Genomic DNA, 15,477 nt, shown 5'->3' on the forward strand with positions numbered 1-15,477 from the left:
TCTTGTTTCCCACCGTGTACACCAGGCTAGCTGACCCTCGGACTTCCAGGCATTCTCCTGTCTCCACCTCCCATCTCACGACAGAAAAACTGGGATGGCAGGCACACACTACCGTGCCTAGATTTACGTGGGAAAACCCATTGTTTTTGTTGTTGATGCTTTTGTTTTTTGAGACAGGGTTTCTCTGTGTAGCCCTGGCTGTACTGGAACTTGCTCTGTATACCAGGCTGGCCTCAAACTCATAGAGATCCACCCACTTCTGCCTCCTGAGTGCTGGAATTAAAGGTGGGTGCTACTACCACCCAGCCTTTTTCCCCCCTTTCTTTGGTCTTCCAATCCATTTTTAACAATGCCTCACAAACACTCAGAAGAAACCAAAGCCGGAAGACCTCCTGGGTGCCTGCCACCTCCCAGGGAGGCCATAGGGCTTTCCCCAACTCTTTGGCCTAGGACATGGAAATGTTTTCTAATCCTTGTCAAGGATGGTGGAACTGTGCACCCATGGGGCAGTAAATGTTCCTAGCCTGGGCTTAGCCTTTTCCTGACCTGAGTTGACTAGGATAGGAGTCTTAGCTTTCCACCGACTCTGACTTGTCCCCAGTTCTTCCAGCCAAGCCAGATACCCAGAGGAGTTTTGTGGGTAAGCCTTCTTGTGTGGCACTTGTCTCAGATGGCTTACGGTGGTGAACTGGTCCGGTGGGGTCGCTGGTGGCCCTCTTTCTACTGTTGCCATGGAGCAAGTCTTCAGAGACTATGCTTGTCTACAGCCTGGTCCTGCTCCTGTCTTTGCTCAGCACAAGGACGGGGAGAGCTGGAGGCAGCCCCACCTGCTCTGAGAGTGGCCAGGTAGTGGGTATTTTCTCTGAGGTTGGAAGAATCCATCTGTGGAACCAGGCTAGGGCCCAGGCTAGCTCTGTCCTGCCTTGGTGACAGCCGACATGCATGTCTTTACTGTTCCATGGGAAGAGCTGAGGAGTGATGAGACTGGCCCGCATCCTGACCACGGGCAGACGCCGTAGAAATGGCATCCTTGAACACAGCGACAATCTTCTTCATCAGAACAGATGTTTGCAATTCTGCCCCGGCTGCATGTAGTCCGAGGCGGAGACAGAATACATAGGATGTGGAAGGTTAACTGACGAGGTGGGGGTGGGGCCTCCTATCTGTGGCTGTGGGGAAGCCATTGTCCATGCTGGCACAAGACTTTCTGGTGGCGTGGCTGTGTTGAGGTTTCCTGTGCTTCATAAATAAGCCCAATAAACTCACTGGCTCCCCACGTTGGACTTGGGTGAACTCATACTCCTGTCTATCAGTGATAGGGCAAGCAGGCGCTTGTTCACGTCTCCCCAGGAAAAGCTTGCAAAACGCCAGAGGCAAAGGAAGTGCCTTTACTTTTGGCAAATGGGTAGATAGCATAGGAGGCTGATGCATGAACCCCGGGAGACAGGGTTAGCAGCAGGGGAAGGGGTGCCAAGAGAGTCACAGTGTCTGGGGATGGTGGCCCAGCTGTCTTCTGCTGGGAACGGAGGAATGAAGGGAAGCCGTGGCCTTTAGAGTGGTGTTGGTCAGCCCAGACGCTGGAGTTCAGGCAGCTGGGAGTACATCCTTCAAGGTCAGAAGCACCTTGTCTGGCCTGTGTTTCTATGTCACAATGTGGGACTGATAAAGTGTGTGTGTGTGTGTGTGTGTGTGTGTGTGTGTGTGTGTCAGATGGGTTCCCTCAGTTCTTAGCAGGCCCAGAACAAATACAGCCCAGCCTGGGTAACCCCAGGATCAGTGAGCAGAGCCTGCATGACATTGGCTTCTCAGGAAGCTGTTGGTGGGGCGCCTTGTGTCCGACGCCCTGGAACCCTTTGAATGTCTTAACCTCTGTTTTCTTTCCCAGTTCCATTCCTCTTCATGGGCTGGATTCCCATGTTAAGAAGAGGTTGGGGTAGCGATGGGTGTGGTGGTACACACCTTTAATCCTAACACTCCGGAGGCAGAGGCAGAGGGCAGAGGCAGGTGGATCTCTGCGATTTCCAGGCCAGCCTGGTCTACATAGCAAGACATAGTGAAACCCTGTCCCATAAAACCCCCAATAAAAAGAGGCTGCACCATGTTGAGTTCTGTGGCAGATCTCCTCCAGGCAGGCAAGTAGGCCTTGAAATGGTGCCTCTGTCCTGCTGCCTTCTTCAGATACGGGGCTCACGGTTGTATGCTGCCCTGCAGAGGTCTGTTTTATTTTATTTTATTTTATTTGAGATAGGCTCTCATGTAGCACAGGCTGGCTACATAGCTAAGGTTGACTTTGAACTTCTCCTGTCTTTATCTCCCAAGTGCTAGATCTATAGGTGTGTGTCACCATGCCTAGTTTATGTGGTGCTGGGATGGAACCCAGGGCAAGGCAAACACTCTATTACCCAAACTGCTTCCTGACCCTGGGTTCTGACCTTTGAACCTGGAAAAAATGTCAGCACCAGGTCCACTTCCTCCCATCCATCCTCTCCCAAACACCCTCCTTTGCTTCCTTTATACTCTTCTGTCACCTAAGGTAAAGTAGGGCTTTAAGACCTCTGAGCTGCACCCCTTCATCCCCAAAGAGAGTTTAGAGTTCAGGGCTCTACAGATGATAGTCTAAACCAGTACCTGGGTCTATATTGATAGTGCCATACAAAGTATTAAAAAAATCCCCAAGCTGGGAGGTCTTGACCCATCCACCCACCTTCCTCGAGCCCCTCGGCAGACTCCGTTCTTCCCCCACCCCAGGATGCTGAGATCCCTCCCTGACCAGCACCCTGGACAGACCCATCATAGAACAACGGTAGGAGACGTGTGGGGGTGTCTGACCCATTTGCCTCCATCTACCTACGTGTGCAGTCCTTCTGGTTTTGGGCAAGGTCAAAGCCGGGCCTGCAGTCACAGGCTACCCCACCTTTGGGTGTCTCCCGGCAGATGTGGGCACAGCCATGGTCTTTGTTCATGCAGCTCATACCCTCTGGGAAGAGAGACAGACAAGACAGAGGTTGGAGACCAATGGAAGCAGAAGGCTGTGGAGAGGCGACTGGTGGTGCCCCACGGTGGGTGTGTTTAGTCAGCTACTTCAGACACCACTCACATGTACACAGGCATGTGTGTGCACGAACACACACTCAGCCACAGTGTATTCTGCCACAGTGCCTGGGTCCTGTAAGGTACGGTCTGAATGGCATCTCTGAGCCCGTAGGCACAGCTCCTGCCTAACATCAGATTGCAGGGTTAAGCGTATAGTACTGCCTTCAATCGGGTCATTTGGCCTTTGTCCTCAGCCACTAATGGCTGCAGGACACCTTTGTATCCACTCATTAAACTCTGTTTCCTCCCTGTCTGCCTGGAGTGGCTTGAGCTTCCTTCCAATGACCCCAGTTGATGTTTATCTTCTTGGTGACTTGTGAGGAGTTTCCAGAATTTATGAGGTCGGGGGTGGGGGTTGGGGGGTGGGTAGGGGGGGGTCAAGTGAGAGGTTGTAGGTCACAAGTCCATCAAGAGGCCACAGGCAGATCAAAGGGCAGAGAGCTGCTGTGTGCTGCGCGCCGGCTCTGGGACCTAATGTCACCTCCACCTGAGCGTGCACAGTGGATGAAGCCATCTGGGAGAGGGGAGGAAACCCCTGAGGTGGGGACCACATGAGGTGGCCTCTCATGGGAGAGGACCACACTGGATCCTGTCCTAGGGGAGGAGAGTGTAATTGTGACCCTATGTGCTGGACATGAGCCCTTGGTAACACAGGGACACGTTTGAAAGGACAAGTCTCTGGCTGTTATAATATAGACCAGGAAAGTCTTGGGCTGGAGGTGTGACTCGGTTGTAGAGCACTTTGGCTGGCACACTGGCAGCCATGGGTTCCTTCCCAGCACCATGAAAAAGATAAGAAGTAAAGGAAAGGCAGTCTAAAGTTAATTCACAGATGGGCATGAGCGAAGACTGCATTTTGCCCAACACCTGACTTTACCACCTCTTGCTCTTTGTATCCCTCCCTTTGATTCGCTCCTTAATTCAAGCCAAACTGCTATTCCCAGTGCAGAGAAAGCATCATCTGCTGACCCATAAGGGACAGGCAAAGCACCCAATGCATCCATCGAAGGAGGTGACCCCACCCCTTTTCTCTCCTCAATTTCCAACAGCACCCAGGCCTGATGGCAGTGACAGAGGTGTGATGACCGCTTTTCAATAGTCCCTGGGAGGGAACTGCTCTGTTGCCACAGCCTATTTCTGTATAAGCACTCCTACCTCAGCTGGCCACCAGTAGCCAGGGTTGCTCCTGAGCCCATATGAGCTAACCCAGGCGTGAGGCTTCATTAGCAAAGCCCCTGTGGGCGTGAATCTGGTTTCCCCATAAGCTGTGTGCCTTGGAGACCATGGTTTCTTCTTTGAGCCTCACCTAGAAACAAACATGTGCAACGCCAACACCCTCAGCCTCCAGGATTAGGTATAAATGTTCACCAAAGCCACAGCCAGGAAGATGCCAAGTGCTTGGCAGGCATTCAATGGGCCAAGTACCTCTGCAGACCCTGGCCTGCTCCTGCAGATCTGAGGGACTCTGATGGGTCCTAGCTGGTGGAGCATGTTTCAGAGCTGGCTTCAAGATGGGGACTTCCTTGGTGATCCAGAGACTCAGTTTCCTGTCTGGTTTTCTGGGACACCTGCCTAGTGAGAGTCTCGCTGCCAAGCAGCTCCCCTTGACTCATAATGGGAACCGTCAGTGGGCAGCTCACAGCCTAGGTCACACTCACTGCTTGCTAATGTGGCTGCTTCTGTAACTCTCCAGTGTTTCAGCTGTGACATGACCTTCGGTCCCCTGACCCCACATACATCCTCCCAAGGTCCACAATCTCGTGCAGTCTGCTCTACTCCCCGGCTTCTCCTTCCTGGTTCCTTCCTCCTATCTGCTATAAATGACTTCCTGAGGCCATCCCTGAGGCCATCAGTTCCATAAAGTCTCTTGACTGACCCCAGGTTATCCTCCAGGTCACACTGACTTCCCAGCTGCCCCATGCTAGCCCAGATCAGTGCCTTTAGTGGACCTAGTTTGTCTTTCCAGGCAGGGAAGAGCCCATATGCTCTGTTTAGCTCAGCTTGCGTGAGGTGAAGAAAGGGAGATTGAATTTCCATTTCTAGTCAAAGAATTGCAACTTCTGAGAAGCCCTGTACACCATCAGGCGGGAGGATGGGGGATGCTGATGCATCTCTAGACGCTGGTACCATAGAGTGCCAGGCTTTAGAACTGCCACGCCTTCTCCTCTGAGGGTCTGCCACCATTGAGCCTTTCCTTTCAGGCATCTGACTTTAGTCATGAGCCAAGGGGCCACACCCTGGAGAGATTCTGGGGGAGTAGTAATGTGCCCCCGTGACTGCCGCAACTGATGGTCAGTCATCAGGAAGAGAATAACAGAGCTGGTCTTGAGGGCACAGTGAGAAGATTCCAGAAGTTTTCTCTCTTAGTCTGCTCTACAACCTCCTGGTGGTGGTGGTGGTGGTGTGTGTGTGTGTGTATGTGTGAGTATGTGTATGTGTGTGTGTGTGAGTGTGTGTACACATGCTTGTATGGAAGGCCTCTGTTCCCCGCTGTAACCTAGAGGCAGAGCCAAAGCTTCTGAGTTTAGCCTCCCGTCTCAGGCTCCTATACCAAGCCCTTCGTGGGTACACTATAGACTTGGTTCCTCTCCGTCAGGATCCAGAGATGCCTGCTTCCCACTGAGGGTGGGGACAGGCTGGGGGCATTACTGAAGCTGAACTGGGGGTCCTCTTTATGTTCCTGGCAGCTATAATCTTTGTTGTATTTAAAAGTAACAACTTAAATATTACTACGTGCAAACATAATGATTTTTACCCAAACCAGCATTTTCTAAATCAAGGGAGGACATGGGCCCGAGAGGCACGGCCGGCCTTTCAGTAGGCATGCCAGGCACTAGGTACCAGCTTCTCCTGTCTCATGCGTGTGGTTTGGACCCCAGATTGGAAGCTGCTTCCCAGCCTCTGTGGCCTCTGCCAGGCTGCTCTGGCAGCTTTGGCTGAGGATGGATTTCCCCACTAACCAACCTACATTCCTCTCAAGCATAGCCCCTTGGCTACTCATGCTGAGCCCATGGGTACTCAGCCCCAGGCCCAGGCCCAGCTGGGATGGTGTAACATAGCTTCCATGGCTCGGGTGCGACTGCAGGCCTTATCTGTCCTCCTATAGATCTCTACCTGGACCTCGTCTGCTCCCGATAGGGCTGCAAACCACAAGCTTTCCAGCACACACCTCCCTAGGTATAGGTATGGGAGCCACGTGTACCGAGTTCAGAGAAAGGCTGCTTGTTTCCCTCTATAGAGGAGTCAAGACAATTTCAGTTGTTCCCGGAAGTCCTGGTTTTCACATGCCTGGTGCCCGCCGCTCAGGCTGCCCGCCAGCTCGAAGCTAATCTGATCTGACCCATCCAAATCCAATTAAGCTCCACAAACCTGGGCTGAGTGTCTCCTCAGTGCTAGGCCAGGCTGGGCAGGAGCAACCGGGAGACAAGGCCCTCAGCTGCCACATTGATCACTAGGTCTGTATGCAACTATCACGTGCTCTGAGCAGCTTACCTCACATCTGCACCTCAGCTTCACCTGTTGGGTAGAATTAGACAGCCATGGGTCTTGCTTCCAAGGTGGGACAAGTGGGGACAAAGCTGTCCTTGGACCTCAACCAAGGGAGGAGGAAGCCATGGAAGGCTGCCACCAGAGGGGTGAAGTGCATGTGCTGGGGGACTTCTGATTGCTTTTGAGGGACAGGGTTTCAAGCCAGGAACAAAGAGGAAGCTGCCACAGTACCCTGAGAGGGATGGAGAAGCGGTTGGGAGAGCAGCGGTTCTCAACCTGTGGGTCACAAGACCCTTTTGGGGGGATCGCATATCAGATACCCTGCATATCACATATTAACATTATGACTCATAACAGTAGCAAAATTATAGTTATGAAGTAGCAACAAAATAATTTTATAATTGGAGGTCACCACCGCCATCACAACACAAGGAACTGTAGTAAAGGGTTGCAGCACTAGAAAGGTTGAAAAGCACTCTCATAGAGTTTTCTGGAAGATGGGGCATATGGCCTGAAGCCCTCACTATTCTTCATTCACTCTTTACAAGTCTGAGATGGCCGCATGTCTGCTTTACAAGCCACCCATGGGAGTGGGTCAGCATTGTGGAAGACATGTCTGGCCATACCTGGCCCAATGCCCCTTTTTACTATCTTCCCTAGATCCTTTGACAGGCCCATGGAGCTTTCTCATCAAGGCCTTTCCCCATAGGGCAGCTGTCAGCCTAAGAGATAGCCCCATGTGTGTGGAGATATGACAGTGCTCTGCCTGCCACACCAGTGTGCATGTCACATTCCCTCAGCATAGGTCTGGCACCTTTGCCCCAGTCAGAGTTGGAATGTGTGCCTCCCGAGGGTCATCAGTAACATCACTATCTAGGTTCTTGTCCCTCAAACCAATGGCCTTGCTCCACCCCCCACCCTAGCCCACCTCCTACTTGGAAGGATTTGCTTTCCCTTCACTTCCTCAACAGAAAGTGAAAGCACAAAGAAAGAGGCTGGGACCTTAGGGGGCTTCCACAGCTCAGAATTTCCCCAGCCTGTGAGGGAAACCAAACCTAGCTTATGGACTTTGAGAGAACCCCAAGTGAAGGGAGGTCCAGGACAGAGTGGGGAAGAGAGGATAATGAAGGTCCCTGGAGCGCCTGCCTAGGGGTCAAGTTTTGTTGTGCCATCTTGTCAACCCGTCAGGCCAACTTTAGAAGGATGTAAGCTGGGGGTACCTATTACATGCCCTTCTGAGACAGGAGCACTGAGGCACACACAGGCTGATAACCTGTCTAGGGTGAAGAGTTGGCTTATGGGACAATACAGAAGCCAAAGAGATGGCATCCGCTCTGGGCTGTCTAGTCTGCTTTGCATGAGGGCAACGGGAGCCACTTACTCCATATGGGCACTTTGCACAAATGACCTCCATGAAGCCCAGGCTGGTTCTTCAAAGACTGAGACATGAAGGCTCAGTACTTTGAGGGTCATGGTGAGGAGAGATGGACAGTGAGAAGTGGGCTATAATCCATGCTGGACCCAGAACCTGCTCTCTTAGAGGACACGGGGTGGCCACGGGCACTTGAGTTCTTCCAACCCCTGTAGCTACTTCGCCATTCTGTCCTGCTGGGGCCCGGGGGCAACAAGGAATGCTGGGAAATCTTTCTCCTTTTCCCACCCATGTCTGTGGCTTCCTCCACTCAGGTTGCATGCCCTCTCTCATTCTGACTAGCCACTTTGGATTGTTTGGTACTGCTTTTTCTGGAAGCTCTCCTGCTCTTGTCTTTTCCTCCATCTTGAGGCTGGATTAGAGTCTGGCACCTCCATTCCACCCTGTGTCTGTCACAGCACTTGCCGTGCTATGGTTAGACAGTGCCCCTCCATCAGGTGGAGGCTTCTTGAGGGCTCCTGGCCACACTTGAGTATAATTTGTCCCCGTGTATTAAGACCCTGAAGCTAGCCATCCTGGGCATCAGCATAAGGAAGACACCCAGGTAGCATCAGTGTCTTTGTCTGCAGCCTGGTGCTGGATGCAGGGGGCCTCTGGTCTCCATTCCCTAATAGGGCACGAATGGTATCTCTGCCCCTGGAGTGTGGGGCAAAAGTCTATTGTCACCTGACTCAGGCTTCAGCAGAAAAGGTGTGTGTGTGTGTGTGTGTGTGTGTGTGTGTGTGTGTGTGTGAGAGAGAGAGAGAGAGAGAGAGAGAGAGAGAGAGAGAGAGAGAGAGAGAGAGAAGTTGTTGTCACCTGTAGCTTGTCAGCCTGCCTCTGGAAAAATCTAGATATTAAGAGGTCAGGCAATTGCTGCCTAGACTTCCATCTTCCTACAAGCCAGAGAGTCATTGTTGGGGAGAAGAGAGAGACTGTGTGGCTTCACCCACCCAGGGCTCCTCTGTGAGCTAGGGTCTTGTAGACCTCCCTAACTGAACATCCTGGTGGTTGAATTCCAGGAAAACCACAGCTCCAGCATATGGATGCTGCGGCTCATGAGAAGGAGGGGCGCTTGCCCCAGGTCTCCAGTGGCCATCCTAATGCCATCTCTCATCCCACCAGCCTGGCCCCTGATTGGCTCCTCACCTCCCCCGCCCCCCACCTTTCTTCACTCCTCTCTCTTTTTCATCTGGAACAGTGCAGGGGAAGGAGTCTCCCTCTGGTCTTGAGTATGTGACCCAGCACCGGGGCTCGCTCATTGTCCCTTCTGCCTGCAAAGCACCCGGCTCCCTTTATGGGGCTCAGTTGGCTCTCCCTCTCAACCAGAGCTTCAAAAGGACAGCTCCTGGGTCCTTTGGGGGGGGGGTTGGTCTGGTCCCTCAGTGATCACTGCCTCCTGAAACTATGTGTGGTTGGCTCCTGGCAATGCTGGATGAAATGGGGCACTGGGTGGGGGAGGGCTTGCTTTCTAGACAGTTCAGCACCCTGGACGGATATGCTTGTCCAGTCATGAGGACTCCAGGAAAGCTGCATCAAGAAACAGGGCACTTTTTTTTTTTTTTTTTTTTTTTTTTTTTTGCATACAGTGGGGAGGACGAATCCCAGATGTTTGCAGAGGTGGGTGGTGTGACTCCAGCATTACCGCAGCCTTCTCTTGTTATCTACTTGGAACCCGCTCAGCTTCCTACCTGTGAACTGGGGAGCCTTGAAACCTTTTCCTTAAAAGTGCTGCAGGGCATGAAAAGTGGCGCTGGGGGCAGACTCCCTGTCAGCGCCCACCTCTGAGATGCAGGGCCACCCTTCCTTCCTCCTCACCTCTTGAAGTTCCTCAGGCTGGTCACTAGGTGTCACTACAACCAAGTCGAAGCCTTTCCAAGGACCTGGAGGCCACTTCAGAGGAGAGGTCTGGCTGGAAGAAGGACTGAAATGGGCTGGCCTCCTGCCCAGTGGGCCACAGATCCTTCACCCTCTCCAGCAAACAGCCACATGGCCCAACCAGACTGGATTATCAGATAGACAGTGAGCACTTCCTAATTGTACATCCCAAATGTCACAGGGACATGTTTATTTACATATAAACAGTAAACCTATAGTAACTCCTCAATCTTATCCCTTCCCACAGGATCCCTAAAGGAAGTCACATGGACAGCTTGTTCCATGCCACCCTTACTTGGCCCCAGACCTGAGGCAGAAAGAGTCCAGCCTGCTATGTGTGTAACTCTTTCTTCACAGGGCAGCTGTGTCTACTGGACCCTGAGAGGACGGCAGGTACCCAAGCCACATGGAGAACCTCTCTGTATTCCCAAAGCTGAGACCACAGGCTGCTCCTGCCATTTAGTCAAATCTAGAGGCAGTGCTTAGCAAATACAGGTGTCACTGCAGAGGTGGGGTGGGATGGGTGGAATGGGGTGGCATAGTAGGGAGGGGTAGGGTAAGAGTCAAGATCTGAGCTATGGCCCACCCAGCTGTGTCTCCTGGAGAGAAGCCAGCTTACAGGAGAAAAAATAGGCTGAGGGGACAATTGTACTTCTGACAGATGAACCTCAGGGTGGCGGGGGTGGGGGATGGGGGGCAGACCCTGCTAGAAGGATCTGGGTTGGGGGGAAGATCAGCTGACCTGATGGCCACAGTGTAGGTAGGTCTAAGTCTTGGCTGAACCATAGACCCATGGCAAGTAAATACTGGGTGTCCCTGCGTGGCCTCTCTAGGCTGTGCACTGTTCAGCACAAAGAACGGGCAAGCACGTTATAAATCTAAGCAACAAAGCCCAGGCATCTGAGAAGGTTCCCAAGGGAGCAATGATTAGAGTAGACAGGGAGCAGTGTGAGGAGGGGACAGGGATGTGGAGAGGCAGAAGTTAGCAGGGGCTGGTTTGTGAAAAGGACAGGCTATGGGGAAGCTGAGGGGAAGATCAAGTGAGGAGGGACATGGCTGCGGGCTGGGTGCATGAAGGCTGGGGTGGGGGGGGGGGGCGGGAGCTGGCAGCAGCTGCAATCACTTTGGCCAGAGGTCAGCAACTGGCAGCCCTGACCCAGGTAGAGGGCAGCATGCATGGCAAAGCTGGGGTGCTCCATGTCTCAGGGGGCCGAGGCTGCATGCTACATACCCTTCTGTCCACTTGTTTGTTTGGGTATATGGTCATGCGATTAGACTTGAGAACAGAGCCATCCTCTGCTAATTTTCTATGGTCAGAACTCTCTACATCACACCACTGGGATAACAGCAGTACCACACAGATCACACTCAAGAGCCATCAAAATCTAGGCCCAGTCCTGCTCAGCTGTGAAGCTTACGGCTAGATATGATGCATGTGCTAGTGATACGGGGCTGCAGAGGCCCCGGGATGGGCATTTCCTAAGGGCCACAGCTTGTGCACACAACCTCCGCATAAGCAATCCCGACATGAGCTTCACGTTCGCAGCAAGAAACCAAGGCTCGAAAAACTTACTGCTGAGAAGGGACCCAGGGCCAGGTGGACTGTCCCTTGCCTTGGTACCATCTGGACTGTAGCTCACCTCCCACCCTTCAGTAGCCACTCCTGGAGACCCCAAGGGCCTACAGCTCGGCGGAAAGATCCCCTGCCAGCACTGAGAAGTAAGCCCTGTGGTGCCCTTGGCGCCGGCTTGAGGCCAGGCCAGGAGAAGTACATGAAGCTGGCTTACCAGCCAAAGGAGTTGTTTATGGGGTGGGAGGCTCATAAAAAATAATGGGATGGATTTATTGTCCCGGCCTTGAGGGCCATTCCAGACCGCACAGGGCCAGGCCAGGCCTCTTCCAGTAGCACCATAAATCTCCACGCTAAGTGCCAGGGATGTCCCGTCCTCCCGCCCACCTGGTCTGTCACAAGACAAGGAAGTTCAAGGAGCCTTTACCCCTACGTGGCCTGCCACAGCCCCCATAGCCAGTGATGGAAGGTCTCAACACAAGGTAGGGACGACCCTGGCCCTGTAGGAGTTACAGAGGGGCCCCTGGAGTACAGACCTGGCTTACTCCCCAAGATGTGAAAATCATATCTAGGGGAGGGGGGACCACTAGCTATGTACACTTACAGCTAAGCTGTGACTTGGCTGGGGACTCTTGTATGGGACAGAGGGGCTCCATCTGTGGGTTTGTTTATTGGAATTTGGAAGTGAGAAAGAGAAAGAGTTGGCTGTATTACCAAAAAAAAAAAGAGTCCAACCTTCCCCATCTTTAAGTGCCCCCACATAGTACCACATGGAAAGGGAAGCCATTTTCCTTTAAGGGGCATGGAAGTACTTATTTGAGGCACTTCATAGGGTGGCTGTGAGCACCAGGAGAATGCCCAGTGGAAAGCCATCATAAAGCCAAAGGGACTGGAACTGGGCAGGCGAGGGTGCCTATGGCTGATGCAAGGCTAGAGAAGATCAGTGTCCAGTCAGCCTTCAGGACAAGTGAAAGCCAGAGCGGTTGGCTTAAAGTCAAAGGCAGGAAAATGATGGGACAGACACGGGGAAGGCAGCAAGAGGGCCCTGGATAGAGTCGGGATATTAGCTCAGAGGCCACCCCTGTAGCAATCAATTCCTAACCCAAATTCCTGTACTCCAAACCCCTCAGGTGGCCTCTGCCAAGCAGCCGGGTCTGGCCACCTCCACGAGCTTAGGTAGTAGGCTCAGATCCCAGAGTCAGGTGAGCTTGGCTTTTCCCACTGCTCTGACCATGGCCAGCTCAGGTGGGGATATGTGGTGCAGGGCCTTGCTTCCATGCCTCAGGAGTCTGGCTACTGGTCGGAAGGAACTATCTCATTCCTAATCCTAGCGTGTATGAAGTGTGACCCCCGGAAGTCCCTATCAACACCCACACTAAAACAGAACCCCTAATACAACAGTGTAAAAAGTGGGGGCCTTTGTGAACGGTTAGGTTAGTAGGTCTCAGGGGTGGCGGTAACCTTAAAAGTAGCTACAGGCAATAGCTAGGCCCTTTGTTACGTCTGAACACAGAGAGAGGCACCGCCTGTGTAGCATAGGTGTCCCCACCCGATATGGAGCACTCTGGAGCCTCGTCCTTCAAGTTCATAGGCCCCAGAACAGAACAGAACAGAACAGAACAGAAACCATCCTGAGTACTTGTAGCAACAAGAAAGGACCAAAACAGTACATGGTTTCCCTTGCTATGGACAGACTGAGCAGAGGGGTGGGTGAGCTCTCCCCTGCCCCCACCCCCAGTCCTTGTGGTGTAACTCCCTTTGTGCATGGTCTGGTAGACACCTGTTTCAGACCTGCCTCTCTTTTGCAGTCTATGGTTTGGTGAAAATGTACCTTGGTACAAAGATGTGGGCCTCATAAGCGTCATGCAAAGAGGTGGGACAGAGGAACTCGGGGTACAGGGTCACTAAGGTACCTGCCAGATGATAGGCAGAATCTTGCAAACCCTTCCCCCCCCACCCCCAAGAAAACACACACACACACACACACACACACACACACAAATACACACACACATATAGAGGGAGGTCTGAGACTCCACAGTGTCCTGGGATCCTGACCTCCAATGAGGTCCCCAAGTCTTGAGGTTTTCCTCCTTCATTCAAACCCTTTCAGACCCTGGGGCCCGAGTCAGCCGCTCAAGAGGGGCAGGGGAGGTGCTCTGTATAAGCCATTTTTGAAGGCTCTGATTCACACACCACGTCGGATTCTGAGTAGGACTCGGCATCTTTAACTTTTAAAAATATAGGAGATCGGCTGTCATGTATAAGACCCTGGGCCATATCTGAGAAAACAAAAAAACAAACACCAAACCCCCAAACCCAGACTGACCTTTCACTCAGGTTCCATTGACTCCCAGGTTTCTAGGCTGTAAAGAGAACAGAGCTTCGCCTTGTTCAGGAGCACCCGCCACTGAAATACTCGGCACTTCTATGATGTGAGCAACAGGACAGTCTGAAGTATAAACCCGAGGTAGACAGGCTCTCGCGAAGGTCTGCAGGCCCTGCCTCACACCTGCCTCAGACATCCTGTCACTCTCTTGGTCACCTTCCCCTCAGTACCCTGTCACTCACTTCCCTGTCAGTCACCCACCTGTCACCTCTTCCTCAACTACTCTCCTGTCACATTCCTCTCAGACATCTTGTCACCCTTCCCTCAGCCACCTTTCTGTTACTTCTCCACCAGCCTTTCCTTTACCAACTTCCTGTCAGCCATGATCCTGCTATTTTTCCTCTGAAACATTCTGTCACATTTCTCTTAGCCATCTTCCTGTCACTTTCTCTTCTTATATTGTCACCTCCTCTCACTATTCTCCTGCCACTGTCTCTTCGGCTATCCTGCCATCGGCTCCACGATGCCTGTCACTTTCTTGTCAGCCACCTTCTTGTCTCCTCCCCCGTCAGCCATTTTCTTGTCATCTTCCCCATTACTCACCTTGTCACTTTCTCCTCAGCCATCCTGCCTTCTCCTCAGACACCCTAGTTATTTCCTCAGCCATCTTCCTGTCATCTTTCCCTTCAGTCATCCTCATACCCTCCTTCATCATCTTTCTGTCACGTTCCCTGTAGCCACCCCCTGCCATGCTTTTTCTGTCACCTTCCCTTTAACCATACTCCTGTCACCTTCCTGTCAGGCATCCTGTCACACCCCCTCCCCAGTCATTTCCCTCTCACTTTCCCCTTGACCACCCTACTGCCATCTCCCCCCTGAGCCATCTTGCCAGTTTCCTCTTAGTTACCCTCCCTCAAGCCATCTTGTTCCACACTCATGCACCTGTGGGATGGCTGGGAGTGTGGCCCAGCTCCCTGCTTGCCTGAGAGATGGATAATGATCTTGTGATCAAAATGTGGCTCCCACATCCATTTCTCAAGGCAAAAACCAAACTCCTGTTAAACACAATTATTTATGTCTTTCCTGGTTCTGAAAGTTTGGAGTGTGGCTTTGGGCTCCTAGGGACACCCTCTAGCCTACAGGAGGGATCTTAGATGTTAAAGAACACTGGGGAGGGGCTGGAGAGATGGCTCAGAGGTTGAGAGCACTGGCTGTTCTTCCAAAGGTCCTGAGTTCAATTCCCAGCAACCACATGGTGGCTCACAACCATCTATAATGAGATCTGATGTCCTCTTCTGGTGTGCAGGCAGAATACTGCATACATAATGAATAAATAAATCTTAAAAAAAAAAAAAAAAAAAAAAAAGAACACTGGGGAATGGTGAAGGACAGGCTGGACAATAGAGATGCAGCTGCTGGACCCAACAGGGTGGAAAGGGGTGACTGGCCCTGGGGCATGGGAGGCTGTGGAGTCACAGTCTAGGGGAGGCTGGGGGTGACTTAAAAGCAGTCAAAGAAAGTATCAGGGCTGAGGACAGGGTGAGAGCAATCTTCTCTAGTGAGGTTGCGTGGTGCCCACAGTAGGCTAATTCCTTGTACTCACTCTACCAGGCTCTGGTCCCCTCGATCAGAAGGCACTGGAAGGCCGGGGTGTCTGAGGACCCTTCTTCACACTCTTGCAGAAAAGTGACAGAAACCTATGTAACG

At 52.3% G+C, this 15,477-nt stretch overlaps 1 protein-coding gene across 3 annotated transcripts in view; it reads right to left on the reverse strand.

The window, feature by feature from the left end:
* Positions 1 to 15,477, reverse strand: part of Scube1 (signal peptide, CUB domain and EGF like domain containing 1) — a 119,485-nt gene that overhangs the window by 50,264 nt on the left and 53,744 nt on the right. For 2 of the 3 annotated variants that reach the window (XM_051160112.1, XM_051160111.1), the window contains exon 5: positions 2,852 to 2,977. The exons of the other annotated variant lie outside the window; for it this stretch is intronic. In XM_051160112.1, the coding sequence (XP_051016069.1) occupies positions 2,852 to 2,977 (126 nt within the window). The remainder of the gene's footprint in view (positions 1 to 2,851; positions 2,978 to 15,477) is intronic. 3 annotated transcript variants of the gene reach the window in all.

This window comes from Acomys russatus, chromosome 17, assembly GCF_903995435.1.
Source record: "Acomys russatus chromosome 17, mAcoRus1.1, whole genome shotgun sequence".
NCBI classification, from domain to species: Eukaryota; Metazoa; Chordata; class Mammalia; order Rodentia; family Muridae; genus Acomys; species Acomys russatus.